Raw genomic sequence first — 16,011 nt, forward strand, 5'->3', positions numbered from 1 at the left:
TTTTGTTGGGTCTTGGATGGAATGGTAAATCTGTACATTATATATGTACACCTCTACTTATACCTCTTTATCTCCATCTCTCTCGCTCCTGTTTCATGAGGATGCTTACTTACAGCAAGGATCCATTCACGTACAATTTTAAGGACTTGCTAAAGATATTTGAATACAACTTGTTCAGGCCAGATCATACATTATCTGTTGTGGATAAAACAAGTCTGGATTTAGAATGAAAATTGAGGTAGAACAAAAGACTTGCTTAATAAACAGAAAATAAATGAGAGAAGTCCACATGAGTTTAATTAATTGGCTCAGTATTTCCCTCGCTCTCTCTCTCTTTTCTTGAGACAGAATCTCACTCTGTCACCCAGGTTGGAGTGCAGTGGCATGATCTTGGCTCACTGCAACCTCCACCTCCCAGGTTCAAGCGATTCTCATGTCTCAGCCTCCCGAGTAGCTGGGATTACAGGCACGTGCCACCACACCTGGCTAATTTTTGTATTTTTAGTAGAGACAGGGTTTTGCCATGTTGCCCAGGCTGGTCTTGAACCCCTGACATCAAGCGATCGGCCTGCCTCGCCTCCCAAAGTGCCGGGATTACAGGCATGAGTCACTGCACCCGGCTGGCTCAATATTTCTAACAGCTAAAAAGCTCATTTTGCTACTCCGCTCCTCAGATCGACTTGCTCCCCTATGCAGTGCTATAGATGTGCTTGGGGACCATGCTGGGTATGGGAGTTTTTAGTCCTAGGACCCATATTTAGAGTAATTCTGAGATTTCTCTGATTCTCTCTCTCCATTTCTGGCTGGATCTTTTCTCACATGGGTCCTCATCCAAATCTATCATTTCCAGTTTTCCACAGCCCCCACCCTTCCCTACTACCTTACACTTGGCTGCTCCCTTCATCTTTATGACCTGTCTGAGCCTTGGAATATTTGAGTTTGAGACCTCTGTCTGGAGTCTTTTGTCTCTCTTTGTCGAGGGGGTTTTCTTCTTGAATTGAACATGCTTTCTGCAGGAGTTATCACTACAACCCTATCCTTCCTTTCAGACCTTGCTCAAATCTCTCTGCCTTTGCAAAACACCCCTTCACACTCCTTCTCTTCCATCTCTAACCTTTTTGCAAGTGTATGTCTTGTGCAATCAGTTCCTAAAATACACTATCTTATTTGTATTTCTCTATGACATATGCTTCATATGAAAATAATATAATAGAAATAATGGCCAAAGCAGAGGAACATTAGTTATAATATTGTGGCACATGATTTAAGTAAAATGACCGAAAGTTGCCCACTGACAATTGTTACTTATTTCTTCTAGGAGAGTTCTTCCAAAGTGTAGTTTAAAGGGGACAGGAAATAGCTGTAAATTAATGAAGTTGGATTTGCTCACCTCCATGATGCCCTCTTGCCCGGCCCAATACTGCATTTGGTTGGTATGAGGAAAGTTCACAAAACCTGCAAAAAAACAATGTTGGTTAAATTTCCTCTATTTTATAATTTTTTTCCTATCTTAATTAAGAGCTTTTAATTTATTAATTAATCTTGTCATCACTTTCTATAATGAGCATTTCCCATTTTATTTGTGGTTTTTAAAATGTGCCATTAATTGCAGAAATTAAATATTAGTATGATTTCATACTATGGTGTTATTATCAAGCTAAGAGCGGGAATTTGGTATCATTTCTTTATTAGCATTTAAAATACCATGTTCGCTAATTATCCATTCCCTACTTGTATGCCATTGTTAAATTGCTACTGTGCTTGGAGGCTTTAGGAGTCTTCTTGCAATTTCAGTGGCTTAAGTTTTTTGTTCCTCTGCTTAAAAGAACCTCAGAGAAGAAGGCGGGGCTAAGAAGATTCCAGTTATAAAAGCTTTCCTCCTCCTGTGCAGAGAGACCAGCAGGATCCTTGGGTGAAAGAAAATCCTGCTTGATAAAAACCGTCACTTAGGGTATGTCATCAACTTTTGCTTTTTGCTTCTCCTTAAATGTTGCCATTGCTGTAACTTGTAGAATAGTATGAGTTTGTGTCTCTGGGAGGGGCATCATTTATCTTTTCTATGAAGATTTGAAACTAAAGGAAGACAAAAATTTAAATTCCTCAAAGAGTTGTGGGCATAAGCAAAATGTGGGTTCACAGATATATCTAATCCTCACTTAGATTTATTTAGAAATGTAGAAATCTTTGCTGGATTTTTGAATGACTTTAAATATAATTACAGTTTTCTTTTTCTGATTGAAGGAGTTAGAAACTCCCTAAATGAGCTTTAATGAAAAATTCACTGGCATCTGAACTCTGCAACTGACTATCTGAAGCAATCCTATTGGGAACATAATAGAACAAGTTTTTCTTGAATCAAGACTATGGTGAAATGTAAATTAACATCAAGAAATAATGCATTCAAATAGTAAATATTCTTTGATAATGAAAGGAGAGGGTATATTTGGCTTGTTTTTACATACTGTGTTTCCTTCCGTTCTTCCAGCCTGTTGAAACAGCCTCATCATTTATATTATTTAGAGGCAAGAGAGAAACACTGAAGGGCTGGATGAATAATTAAAGGTTTTATTTCCATTTAATTTTCAATCCATTATTGCCAGTGCTGACTTTTTCAGTGTTAGGATTATTGAGCTGAACATAAGGAAATGGTTATTCCTTAAGCCTGTTCTATATGTGCTAATACAAAGATACTTATCATGATAGAAGTTTTAGCTTGTCAAAATCTTGACAGTGCGAAGGACTTACTTCCAAGGTTGTGACTTTGGATGCATATTTATTTATAATTTGGAAAAAAGCTATTTATTATTATTTATTAATAAGATATTTATAATTATATTACAAATAATATAATTGTTACATAAATAATATAATTACATTATAAATTATAATTACATTACAATTTATAATAATAATTATTACTATCTTTGTCTTGCCTAAGAACTGATATCATTCTTGGCGCCTGAGAAGACAGTAGGGGTCCAGTCTCCATAGGGACCCCTGCCTTTCCTCTTATTCTAAGAGGCTCTCAGCAAATTGCATCTTGGAACATCACCTGCTGCCTGTATCTACCTCCTGTTTCTCACTTCTACTTTTTGGAGCAGGATACCTTGGGGTCAATGACTTCGGGAGCCTCCACTGGCTTTTGCTGTTTTCCTAGTTTTCATCCATCTATTCAAACTTAAAAACATTTTCTGACAGAGGCAATTAGAAAAACAGGATAATGCCTATAACAAAATAAATCTTAGCTCTCTCCTGGTGGTGACTGAGACATGGAGGCACAGGTGGCTAGTGACCCTCTCAAGTTATTGTAACCCTTGTATGTACCACTGCCATGCCCCTGCCAAAGTAAGAGTGGAGGAGATCTCTCTGGATGGTGTCATTTATATTTGAAGCTTCTGCAAGTGTTATACTCACCATTTTCATGAATAATTGATGGCTCAAAGAGCAGAGATGGCTGGGGTTTGGTGTGGGGCCGTTTGGAGCATTTTCCTTAGAGCATGAAAAAGTTTTTCCTCTCTCATTCAGTGTGCAAAGGAAAACATCTTATTTCTACCCCCACCCCATTTTTTTTTTTAATCAGAAAGAGACTTAGAACTAGACAATCCTGCTTGAAAATGACACTTTAGGACTGATTTGACCATGGTGATAGGTGGGCTAAAAAGCAACTTATAAAACATGCCAGAAGCCTTTTTTTATTAGGATAATAAGATAGCACACTAATTTTTTTTTGTATTGAGTTCGAAGGATGCATGAATATTCTGTTGTTCATGAGTGACTTCTAGACTATTTAAAATTATTCATGACCATTGATAATAAAAATAGGACCATGGCCAACCTCTCCCCTCAACAAACAAAATGAGGTTTGTAATCCTTTGTTTAAATTTTGGCAGTGTACTCATGTTATTAAGATGACAAACTATTTCTTCTCAAAGCTGTGTTAAAGTGGCACAAATTAGCTTCATGTTTAAGATTGGGTCTCAGGCCTGCCTGCTTGATTTTGAATTCCGCATCCTCTACTTATCAGCTGTGTGACTTCGGGAAAGTTACCTAACCTCTCTGTGCCTTGGTTTCTCATCCATCTAAAGGAGAAAATAATAATCCATATAACTCATGGGGAGATGGATCCATGTAAATACTCTTTAAAGTATCCATGTAAAGAGTATTTACATGGATCCATCTTGCCATGAGTTATATGGATTATTGTTTTATTACAAGTACAGTGCCTGGCACATAATAGACATGACACAATACATAGCAGTTATTTATTACTGACATTTGGATGGTGTTCCTGGTCTGATGGAGATGTATGTTTCATGTGCAAGCAGGACAAATTGTAATGTTCAGACGTTCAAGTTGTGACTACACAAGAACACAAAGCCAAAATTAACATGATATTGGCTCTTGAACATCCCATCAGTTACCTGCATGTGTTTTGAAAAGATTTGATTATATGCTCTGGAAACATTTTATTGCAGTTTAAGGGCAAGGGGGTCCTTGGTGTTATCTCTGGCCCAGTGGTCCTCTAAAGGTGGTCCTGAGACCACCTCATTAGCACCTGGGAACTTGCTAGAGATGCAGAATCTGGGGCTCACTCCAAACGTCTCATGCTCTTGAGGTGGGGCCCAGCACTGTGAGTTTTAATGAGTCCAGTGAGTCAGACTGCAGGATGACGTATAGGTTCCTGAGTGAGAAACTGTAGGAACTGTTTGTCCTTAGTTTGTAACTGCCGTCACTCCTGATAGGTATGGTAGGTCTATTGTGAAGTTTTGAAAAAGTGTGAACGGTATTTCAAGAGTCCATTTTGATTTTAATTTTTACTGAGGTTATCCCTATGGTGGTCTTTAAGATTCCTTTAAATTCATCAGGCCCATCTGAAATTTTTGAGAGTAAAGACCATAAATAGAAATAATTGAGATTGTTGATTAAAAACACGAAAGCAAAGTTTTGCATAGTTAAACAAGTAAATCCTAGAACTGGACAAATCCTTAGCTATCTCTCTGTGAAGGTCCCATCCTTTGGGCCTGCCATGGAGATAATTCCATTGAATTTTACTTTAATGGCATAGCTTCAACTTGCATTCAGGACATTCTAAGAAATAGCCAGGCTAAGTTTAGTGCTGTAAGTCTTGCATGGCTGTGCAGGGATATTTACCACTATGTGGCCCAGTGTGCTTTTGGCATAGGCATCTTTCTTTAAACTTATTATTTTGAGATAATTATAGCTTCACAGGAAGTGGAAGAGGAAAAAGTGTAGAGAGGGTCTGTGTACTCTTCACCCAGTTCCCCTCAATGGTGACACCTCACGTAACTATCATACAAGATTAATACCAGAGAATTGGCATTGGCACAATGCAAAGGCTTTATCAGATTTCACCGTTTTTTTTTTTTTTTTTTTTTTTTTGAGATGGAGTCTAGTTCTTGTTGCCCAGGCTGGAGTGCAATGGTGTGATCTTGGCTCACTGCAACCTCCGCCTCCTGGATTCAAGTGATTCTCCTGCCTCAACCTCCTGAGCAGCTGGGATTACAGGTGCCCGTCACCACACCTGCCTAATTTTTTGGTATTTTTTTAATAGAGATGGGGTTTCACCATGTTGGCCAGGCTGGTCTCGAACTCCTGACCTCAGGTGATCCACCCGCCTTGGCATCCCAAAGTGCTCGGATTACAGTCATGAACTACCACGCCCGGCCCCAGATTTCACCACTTGGACATGCATTCATTCATGTGTGTATAGTTTAATGCAATTTTATCACGAGTAGATTTGTATAACTACTGCCACAACCAAATTTTGGAACTGTTCCATCGCTAGAAAAGCCCCTTCACTCTGCCCCTTTACAATCACCCCATCCTCCTCATCCTACCTGTCCCCAAATGTAGGAGTTCTTTTCACTCTGGCCTCTGTATGAGGGAATGTGGGTTTGAAGTTAGTTTACGGATGCCTTGAAGCTTGTAATTGACTATGTTAATCCTGTCAACCTAAAATAATCAAAAGGCTCAGGATCCAATTAAAAGAGTTTATTCAGGTGCAAAGATGAGAGCAGCCATCCAGACAGCAGAATGACAGCAAAGGATGGTGATCACTGCACCTGGGATGGGGAAAAGGGAGGATCATTTATACAGGCAAAGCCAGAGGTGCTGAACAGAAACACCTTTTCTTTTTTCTTTTCTTTTTTGAGATGCAGTCTTATTCTGTCACCCAGGCTGGAGTGCAGGGGCGTGATATCGGATCACTGCAACTTCCCAGGTTCAAGGGATTCTCGTGCCTCAGCCTCCCAAGTAGCTGGGATTACAGGTGCCCACCACCACACCCGGCTAATATTTTTGTATTTTTAGTAGAGATAGCGTTTCGCCATGTTGGCCAGGCTGGTCTCGAACTCCTGACCTCAAGTGATCCACCCGCCTTGGCCTCCCAAAGTGCTGGGATTACAGGCGTGAGCCACCATGCCCAGCCAGAAACACATTTTCTGTATGAAGGCTACCGTACAGATGTAAGATTTGATTGACTACTATTGTTTATACTCTAAGGAGATTGTTTAACAGTCTATTGTAAAGAGGTTACAGTCGCAAGGGTCTCTGTCTCCAACATCATTAAGTCTAGGTTAGAATGAAGGATAGGGAGTCCGCTTAAGGTATAACATCTCCGTCTGGTTTTGCACAATCCTTGCAAAAGTCAGTCAGCAAGGGTTTTGCAAAAATAGCCGTGCTATGTGACTCTGTTTTCAGAGCTTCACTTTCCCCCTTGGCATAATCAACCTGGAAGGTCCTAAAATTTTATTTTCTTTTTACAACCCCTTTGCTTTGGCCATTGGTAAGTTTAGGGCATGATTTCTAATGCCCCCTGAAGACCTTGGAACAGGCTTCCCCTGTGGCTGGATAAGTCCCTCACTTAACCAGTCTCTTTCTCTTATTTTATCGTCAGCTCATTTATTTCTCTTTGGTTCCTTTGTTTTACATAATATTTTAGTAAGTTTCTTCAATTCTTTCTGCACTGAGATAAAATATAAACATTTAAACTGAAAAAAAACCTCTACCATGTCATCTCTACTTATTATTTATATCTGACATTTTCCCTCCAGCCTCCCTGTCTCCCTTTCCAGAACTGCCTAAAGTTATGTGAGTGTTTGCCTTCCTTGTTCCCCATTCCTGAGTGTATCTTTCTACTGCCCTTACAGCTGAATTGGCTCAGGATACAATTCCTAGATCACAATCTTTTCCCTCTTAAAAAAATGTAAACACTGTTCCATTTTCTTCTAGTTTATAGTGTTGAAGAAGAGAAGTTTTACACCAGCCTGGTTTTTCTCCTTTAGTAATTTTTTTCTGATATGTTGCTTGTATGTTTTTATATTTATTCTTTTTTTGTTTGTTTTTGAGACGGAGTCTCGCTCTGTCACCCAGGCTAGAGTGCAGCGGCATGATCTAGGCCCACTTCAAGCTCGGCCCGCCAGGTTCACACCATTCTCCTGCCTCAACCTCCTGAGTAGCTGGGACTACAGGCGTTCGCCACCATGCCCAGCTAATTTTTTTTTTTTTTTTTTTTTTTTTTTTAGTAGAGACAGGATTTCACCATGTTAGCCAGGATGGTCTCGATCTCCTGACCTCATGATCCGCCTGTCTCAGCCTCCCCAAGTGCTGAGATTACAGGCGTGAGCCACCACACCCGGCCATTTTTATGTTTATACTTAAATGATTTCATCTGGATACCTCTGACCCTATTAATTTTGCTTGATAGCAGACTCAGTGAGATTTTTATTGTGAAGACTCAAATCTTTCTTTATCTCGGGGAAGATTTATTCTGTTGATTTTTTGATGACTGTCTCTTGTAAGTAGAACATTCTCTTCTTTGGAAAGGCCTGTTACTGATATGATGAATCTCCAGTGTTCTCCATGGCTCCTCTAGCAATGGCCACAGCTAGGTGTGGTGCAGCTGTACCAAGGTTTTCCCTCCTTGGTGGGGTGGGTTAAAGTGGAGGGACACAGCCCCGTGTCCCCTGCTGCTGTGCTCTGCCTGCCCAATGCTGCTGGCACCAGGTTACCACGGAGGGCTCTATAGGCCGGCATCCACTGCACATCTCGAGCACATTCTCTGGTTTGACATTGGGTCACACAATGTTGCTAGTCTTTGCCACACCTGATTAGGGTGCCACTTTCATTAGAAATAAGGACGACTGTCAATTAAGCATTTCACTGGTGGGTCTTGAGACTTCTAGTCTCAGCTTCCATCGTGCCTGGGGAAGCACCTCACTCTCTCTTCTGCCTGGGGAGGCTGTAACTAGAAAACAATACAACAACAACAACAACAACAAACTGTCCAGAGCTGGAAAAAAACAAAAACAGCCAAAATTCAGTTTGCATGTAAAGAGAGCTTACAATCAATGTGAAAATTTTGGACCAATATCTGGTTAGAATCAGTAAACTATCAGGACTTCAGAATAAGGGGAACATGCTGGGCAGAAAGAAGAGCAGGGAGGCTGCAGTCAGGATTTTCTTTACCAGATCAAAACTCCAATAAAAACAGAACTACTTTTACAGTGTTGGGGGGAAAGTGTTGAATGCAATAAGAAGACATCCCCACGGATGATACGCTTCTCACAGGTTCCTCCTAGGCTTTGGTGTGCTCAGATCATCCCCAGGGACCTTCTCCTGACACTGACAGATAAGTCCAAGGTGCGCGAGTCAGGAGCAGAAAGACTCATGCTGGGCAATTTCCAGGGAATTTTGGATCGCTGGATCTGGCAGTGTGATTTTGTTACTTCTCCCTGGCACGTGACACACCAAGGGATCGGCTTTCTCCCCCTGCCTTTCCCGTTCACTCTTTCAGGGGCATCTCCTTTTCTAGAGACCCCTTCCTCTCACTCTCCAGGGACCCAGCCACTCTCTTCCCATATCGCTTCTCTTGGACCTCAGGCCTTAGGTTCCTTCTTCCAATGCTTCTTTTACTTCCGAGCCTGAAGTCCTGCAAGAATGTGTCTAGAAGATCAACAAACCTGCAGTCCTGGGATACCTGCTGTCTAAGACTGTATGCCAAGACCCAGAGTCAACCAACTTGAATATCAACTGGTCTCAGAGGACCAGTTGAGACTACCAGCTGCTGAGAAAAGCATTCAGAATGTCAGAGGAGGGCTATTTGCTGCATCTCTTAAATGGCTTCCCAATGTTTTGTTTGATAGAAATGTGATTTGAAGGCAAAAACACCGCTTTTCTGTTGCAGCGAAATAAACAGTTTTTCATTCCAAGGCAAATGAAGTCACTTCCTAAGCCTTGGTGCCCTACTTAGAAGCAATTTGCTGTAAGGGAATCATAGTGAATACCTTGCAGGATTGATTTGTGGTTTTGCAATAATGTATGTAAAGTGCCAATTAATACTCTCAGCTTCTCTTTGAAATGCCTGGGGAGAGAAGTAAAAGAAGGGCTTGTTGTTTTAAACAGTCTAGACCAACCATTGGGAGTGCGTTTTAAAGCAGTGCCAGTCTCTGAGGTGCAGGAGGCCTGGGGTGGGCGATCTGGATGGTGGAGTCATGGCCCCTGGGCTGAGGGTCTGAGAGCAGAATGTGGCTGAGTGGTGGGTCTGCTCTGTGTCTTAGACATTTATGCATTCGGGAGTTATAGCAGGTGACGTGGAAGTAGTTTGCAAACCGAAGGAAGATTTGTGAGGGGGTATTGATTCAATCAAACTATTCATCCAATAAATATGTATGCAGATCTCCTTTATGCACTGTGCCAGGCCCTGGAAGTCTAGTGGTGAACAAGATACAGTCCTTGGCCTCAGCAAGTTAACAGGGGTCAAAATGATCATTAAAGAAATCGTGATGCCCGCTGCTTGGTGCAGGTTGAAGGGGCTACACAGGCAGTTGAGCACTTGCTCAGCCTGGGCATTGTGGAGCATCTCCCTGAAGAAGTGATGAGTGAGCTGAGCCTGGAGGATGAGCAGGAGATGACAGCTGGAGGGGTATGGGGAAGAGGGCTCTGGACAGACGGTGCGACCCCAGATAGGAAATCCAGGCCCAGAGAGACAGGGAGGTGGGCACAGTCAGGCTGGGGAGGTGGAGACCAGCAGGGACCTTTGCCAAGCGCAGAGACAATGCTAGAGCCTTGGAAGGGGTGAAGAGGAAGGACTGCTGCTGGGATGTGGTGGGACAGACAGGGAGGAGCTTGGAGCCAGGAGGAGGGGACTCAGGGAGACACAGTATGCAGGAAGGATGGTGCTTTTATTTACTGTGTCTGCAAGACAACCCCAGAGGTTGAGTAGGCATTGACGGGTTTTGTCTCGAGCTTGGGATGTGAGCCTGAGTTAGAGTTTGGGAGACAAGGGGAGAGGGGCCTCCTGAAGTATGGGATGGGAGCATCTTAGAGTGAGAAAAACAGAGCAGGGACCCCAGGAAGCGTTGCATGACAGATAAGGTTTTGCAATGCCCAGGCTAGCAGCCTGCTCCAGAGCCCAAGAGGGAAGTCCTGGGCGTTAGAGTCTCAGGATGACCTGGGACATGCTGACCCCCCCAAGCCCTACCCACCACCCTTCAGGGGCAGGGGTCTTCTTTTCTGCCTGAGGTCCAAGTCCTCTGGCCAATACAGGCTGCTTAGCCATAGTCTGCTCTGTAAATTCCCTTCATCCTCAATTCATTACTTAGCAAGTAGCTATTGCAAGCCCCTCAGATGTAGTGCACGGTGATGCATGTGGTACAGACTGCCCTTTCGGAGCTTGCAGTCTGGTGGGGCCATGCACTTGGCCACTGCAAAGAGGGAGCGCCCAAGAGGGGATCCTGACTCAGGGGTGAGGGGCCAGGGAGGATGGGCTGAGGGGTGGAAACGCCATCGGGGTCTTGGAGGGTGAAGAGGAATTAGGGGCAGGGGCACAATGACCATGGTGGGCCGAATGGAGTGTGGGACATTGCACATGGCAAAGGGGAGAGGGTGGAGGGAAAATGGCATTGGGGTGAAGCTTTGAAGGAAGCCCTGTTACTGTTTGTGACCCAAACTTATCTCCTCCACCCATCGTCACAGAAAAGATGTCCTTTCGAGGAGCCAGGCTCAGCATGAGGAACAGAAGGAATGACACTCTGGACAGCACCCGGACCCTGTACTCCAGCGCGTCTCGGAGCACAGACTTGTCTTACAGTGAAAGCGTAAGTCACGCGCATCACCTGTTTGAAAGGTTATCATTGTAACCTTCATAAGGTGTCAAATCATGCATTTGCACATTGACTTTTAGGAAATTTTAAATGCCATGTCTTTAAAATTCCTTTCACTACTTAATGCTCAGTGCTCTTGCTTCCGGTCTGAGTCTTAAATCTCAGTCCCTTCTCCAGCTCTATGGCCAGGGTCTCAGTTTAGGTCCACCTGCATTTGTTCTTGCAATGGCCTCCTAGCTGCACTCCTTCGCACTGTCTCTCCTGGTTCCAAGCCAGCTTCTACGCTGCCTTCAGGACACAGACGTGCCCAGTCGTGGCTTCTTGGGTGAGCTGGAGTTGGGGTTGGGTGCCAGCGGGAAGTGTGTCCTTAGCACCCCTCTGCCTCTCCTTGCCTGGCTCTGCTGACACTGGGCTGAGTTCCCTCCTGCAGGTTTTCCACCCACTCTCAGATCCTGTCCAACACTCTCATTTGTCAAGAAATTAAGACAAATTCCAGCCTGACATCCAGTTCTCCTGGACTACAGTGTTAAAAGTCTGGAGAGAGGCTAGCTTTGGAAAGTAGGAATTGGTGGTGGGGGGCAGGTCTGGGGTGTTTAGGATTTTGATCTCACTGGTGGGTTCCATGGGGGCTGACTTTGTGATCTATCATTGAGCTGTAAGAACACACACACACAAACAAACACGCAAAAACCTGCTCTCCCCCAGCTTGGGTCTACCTCCCAGGGCCCAGGCTAGGCAAGTGAGGCACCCCTGATGCAAAAGTTAAGGAGATGCCAGCCCTCAGGGCTGCCCCTGCACTTGCATGCCTGGGGGTGCTGAGCACCTCCTTGCACTTGCTCCCCAGTCACACCTCAGTCCTGGCCACAGGAGAAGCAAACAGTGGGCCAAGGGTGGTGGTAGCTTTTCCGGTGTTTACCCCCTTGCTCTCTTCCTTCAACCCCAGTGACGAAGCACCTCTGCGAGGGCCCTTCTGGAGGGGTCCACCTGGCCTCAGCATCGGAGCCCTGGAAGACAGACGGAGGCAGTCTCTCTCTTTCCTTCTTTCTCTCTTTCTCTCTTTCTCTCTTTCTTTCTTTCTTTCTTGACAGAGTCTCACTCTATCGCCCAGGCTGGAGTGCAGTGGCGAGATCTCGGCTTACTGCAAACTCTGCCTCCCCGGTTCACGCCATTCTCCTGCCTCAGCCTCCCGAGTAGCTGGGACTACAGGCGCCCGCCACCGTGCCCGGCTAATTTTTGGAATTTTTAGTAGAGACGGGGTTTCACCGTGTTAGCCAGGATGGTCTCGATCTCCTGACCTCGTGATCTGCCCACCTTGGCCTCCCAAAGTGCTGGGATTACAGGTGTGAGCCACTGCGCCCGGCCGAGGCTGACTCTTTCTTGAGCCTGCTGCTGTGACCTGCTGCTGTGTCCTCCTGCTGGATGGGTCTCCTCTCTTCAGCCCCTGCTGGTCACCCCCTCCCAGATGCAGGCATCCCTATGGGTAGAACTGCTGAGACCATGCAGGAGCATCTCAGTTCTGGGGGGATTCCTTTTTGCCCCCTAAGCACATGCACACCTCTGCAAAGTGCATTTTCAGAGGGTTTTTAAAGCAACAAAGCAGTTTTTAAAAATCATCACCCTCTTCCATGATCATTGATTACACAGCTTACACAGCTGTTTTCTTCCTGCCTGTTAAGTAGACTTGAAATTAGTTAAGTGGATGAAAAAATTACAAGTAAAAATGGGCATCACAGATTTTCAAAACTGTACAGGTGAGCACTGAAGCTATTTTTGCTTTCAAAATGTTTGTGTTGAAAGATACATAGAAAAGAATGTATACAGGTGAATTTCCAGCTTAAAAAGAATATTGAAAAGAATGCTCTTGTGCCCACCACCAGCTTGAGAAATAGCATATCGCCCCCATGTGGCCGCCCCGTTGACTTACCTCTCTCCTGTCAGAGGTTATAACCACTATCCTGAATTTTTTGTTGCCCATTCCTTGCTTTTATTCATAATTTTATGACTTGAGTATATGTATCTCTCTAAACAATACATTGTTTAGTTTTGTTCTGTTTTGAACATTCATGGAATTGTACTATGAGTATTTTTTTGTGAGTTCCTTTTTTTTTTTTTCCTCAAAACTGTTTTTGAGATTCATCCACGGTGGAACGTGTAACCATTGTTGATTTATTTCATGGCTATGCTGTGCCCTGCTGTGTGCTTATGTTTATTCAGCCTAAGGGGGATGGCATGTGGATTTCTGGTCTTTGCTATTAAGAGCAATACCACTTTAACATTCTTAGATGTGGAAGCCATGTCTACCTGGAAAATATTCTTTGAGTTGAGGCTTGGTGGGTGAAGTTAAACATCTCTCTTTCATGGGGTTTGGGTTTAAGACATATGACTTATGGGGAAACTTATGTTCAAAGGATTGGGAAGATAAGGCAGATGTTCACCTTTCTCTGATACCACAGGACTTGCAGGGGCAGAGGGTGAGAAGGGAAGGGGGCACATTGTGAACTTCATTCCAGGAGAGGGGACATCCCCCTTTGCAGTGCATGGCTGGTGGCAGCCTTGCTACAGGGCATAAGAAGTCAGGGCTGGCTCTGGTGCCAGTGGCCTGGCTTATGAGGCCAACTGTGTGTAAAGTTGTCTGAGAACTCCAGCTGCCAGTATCTGGTGACCTGTGGGAAGTGGCACTGGATTGCCGGGGAGAGGAAGCTCCTAGCAGCCCCACCTCCCCAGGGAAAGGCAGCCCTCTGAGGCTGAATATTTATTGCCAGGCAGCTTTGCCAGGCATTCTGAGTGTGCAAGTCATTCATGGGGCAATTCTGCCTTTCTCCACCAGAGACTCTTCCTCAGGGAGGTAACTTTACTGGCAATAGTGGACAACATTCAGGAAGGGTTGGTTTACTGCCCTCCCCTTCAACTATGCTGGGTGCTTATTGCCTTTGATATTTTTACTAACCTGGTGGGTGTGAAATGGGATCTCACTGTGGTTTTCCTTTGCATTTGCTCATTCTGAATGAGGTTGAGCTTCCTTTCATATGTTTATGGGTTATTCTCTTTCAATGAATGCTTACTCTTGTCTTTGGCCATTTTTTTCCCATCGGATTGTCTGTCTCATTCTTACTGATGTGCAGTGCTTATCTATTCTGGCTACCAATCTTATGATGTTTCATACATGATGCAAATACCTTCTTCCACTTTGAGGAGTGTAGGTACTTTTAAAGGAGTTTTTCCTTTGTTTCCAAATAGTTTGCTTCTGCTAACTTAAGGGAAGCTTTTAGTTTATAAAACCTTTTGTTTTTTTGTCAGAATCAGGTCCCAGATGTGCCTAACTACCTCTCCCATGGAGGGATAAATACATTTATGAAAGGTTTTTGGAATATGTCTTCTTTTAAACAGCAAGCATAAGAGGAATGGGAATCTGCATTGATATATTATTTATGAAAAACTATCATCCAATGCCTATATTCTCCTTGGTAGCCTTAGAGGTGGAAAAACATAATTTGTATGTATATAATACTGTTTATATATAAGATAAGCACAAATCACTTTTAGAAAAATTTTCTATTTAGTTATAGAAATTTTAATGTATGCATCTTTAAAAAAACTTTGTGTACTCTAAAGGCATGAACAAATGCTGGATGCTATGAATATGTGGTAAATCCTTAAAGCCTTTGAAGTGGGGTTACATCATATTTAGTATTCATCCATATCAGCAAGGGGTGAGAATAAATTAGTAATGTGTTATTCAATATTCTCTCTCCAAAGGACTTGGCGAATTTTATTCAAGCAAATTTTAAGAAACGAGAATGTGTCTTCTTTACCAAAGATTCCAAGGCCACGTAAGCTATTATTTTCCCTAAATTTTTGCTTTCCACGTTCAAAAACATTATCAACCACCCTTGCAACAAACAAACAAATACTCAGTAGTTCATTATTAAAGATGTCTTCATCTTATAATTCTCAGAAACGTTGTGTGAGCAGGAAGGATCTGGCAAGGAGCTTGTAGTTGTTACCTAGAGCTATACAATTTTGTTTGGTATTTTCAGCTTTGGCAATAGTTGGAAAAGTCACTGAGGGAGGCTGTCACTCTCTTCAGTATTCCCATGAGATTGGGAACCCACCTGAGTGACCTTGGTAATGAAAATTGTTTTACAGCAGTTGGCTGGCAATACCATGCATATGTACATATGTCCATCTTACTGGCTCCTCCGTCAGGCTTTTCTTCCCTGCTGTTAACTTTAGGTCTTTCCTTCTAATTGAGTGTTCATCTACTCTAAGTCTCATGTGTTTTGGAACATTAAGTCTGGGTTACAAAAGCAGGCTTCACCAGCTCAGCCTACAGGAGATCTTCAATAAATGTTGATGAGCAAGTGAGTGAGTGAATGGGTCGACTAGTGCTCACCCTTCGTGTAGAAGATGCATTTGAATCTAATTAAACAATTTTTGTCCTACCTGCCACTCTCCTTATTCCTCTCTGCCCCTTCTTTTTTGTTGGCTGGCAATGCAAGAAAGAGTCTAGCTATTAATTGCAAGTTGCTGCTGTAGTTTATAATGAAAAGACTCTCTGTTGAACAGAGGCAATGAACAGAGGAAGGATATAGAAATAAGGAAAAAAGCTTTAGAACCAGCTTTGGTTTCAACCTTGACTTGGCTGGCTCTTCAGTGCGTGGCCTTGAGCCAATTATTCTCTTTTCTAAAGCTAATTCTCTTATCCTAAAAATCTAGCAAAAGTATACCTCATGGGTTGTGGTATTCAAGATGCAGCATATAAAATGCCTACCATAATGCTTCAGAGCATAATTCTTAGTTCATGTGAATTAGAAAATGAACACCAGAAAAACTAAGAGATCTCTGCTTTGTCACGGTATAAACGTATGCATCATGAGTCATTCTGACA

General features: G+C 43.2%; 1 protein-coding gene across 1 annotated transcript in view; it reads left to right on the plus strand.

The window, feature by feature from the left end:
• The first annotated feature begins 1,862 nt into the window (after positions 1-1,862).
• Positions 1,863-16,011, plus strand: part of TRPM8 (transient receptor potential cation channel subfamily M member 8) — an 80,118-nt gene continuing 65,969 nt past the window's right edge. The window contains exons 1-3 of the mRNA XM_024243395.2: positions 1,863-1,951; positions 10,996-11,117; positions 14,880-14,953. Of these exons, the coding sequence (XP_024099163.1) occupies positions 11,001-11,117; positions 14,880-14,953 (191 nt within the window). The 5' untranslated portion in view covers positions 1,863-1,951; positions 10,996-11,000. The remainder of the gene's footprint in view (positions 1,952-10,995; positions 11,118-14,879; positions 14,954-16,011) is intronic.

Source organism: Pongo abelii, chromosome 11 (genome assembly GCF_028885655.2).
Source record: "Pongo abelii isolate AG06213 chromosome 11, NHGRI_mPonAbe1-v2.0_pri, whole genome shotgun sequence".
Classification (NCBI taxonomy): domain Eukaryota; kingdom Metazoa; phylum Chordata; class Mammalia; order Primates; family Hominidae; genus Pongo; species Pongo abelii.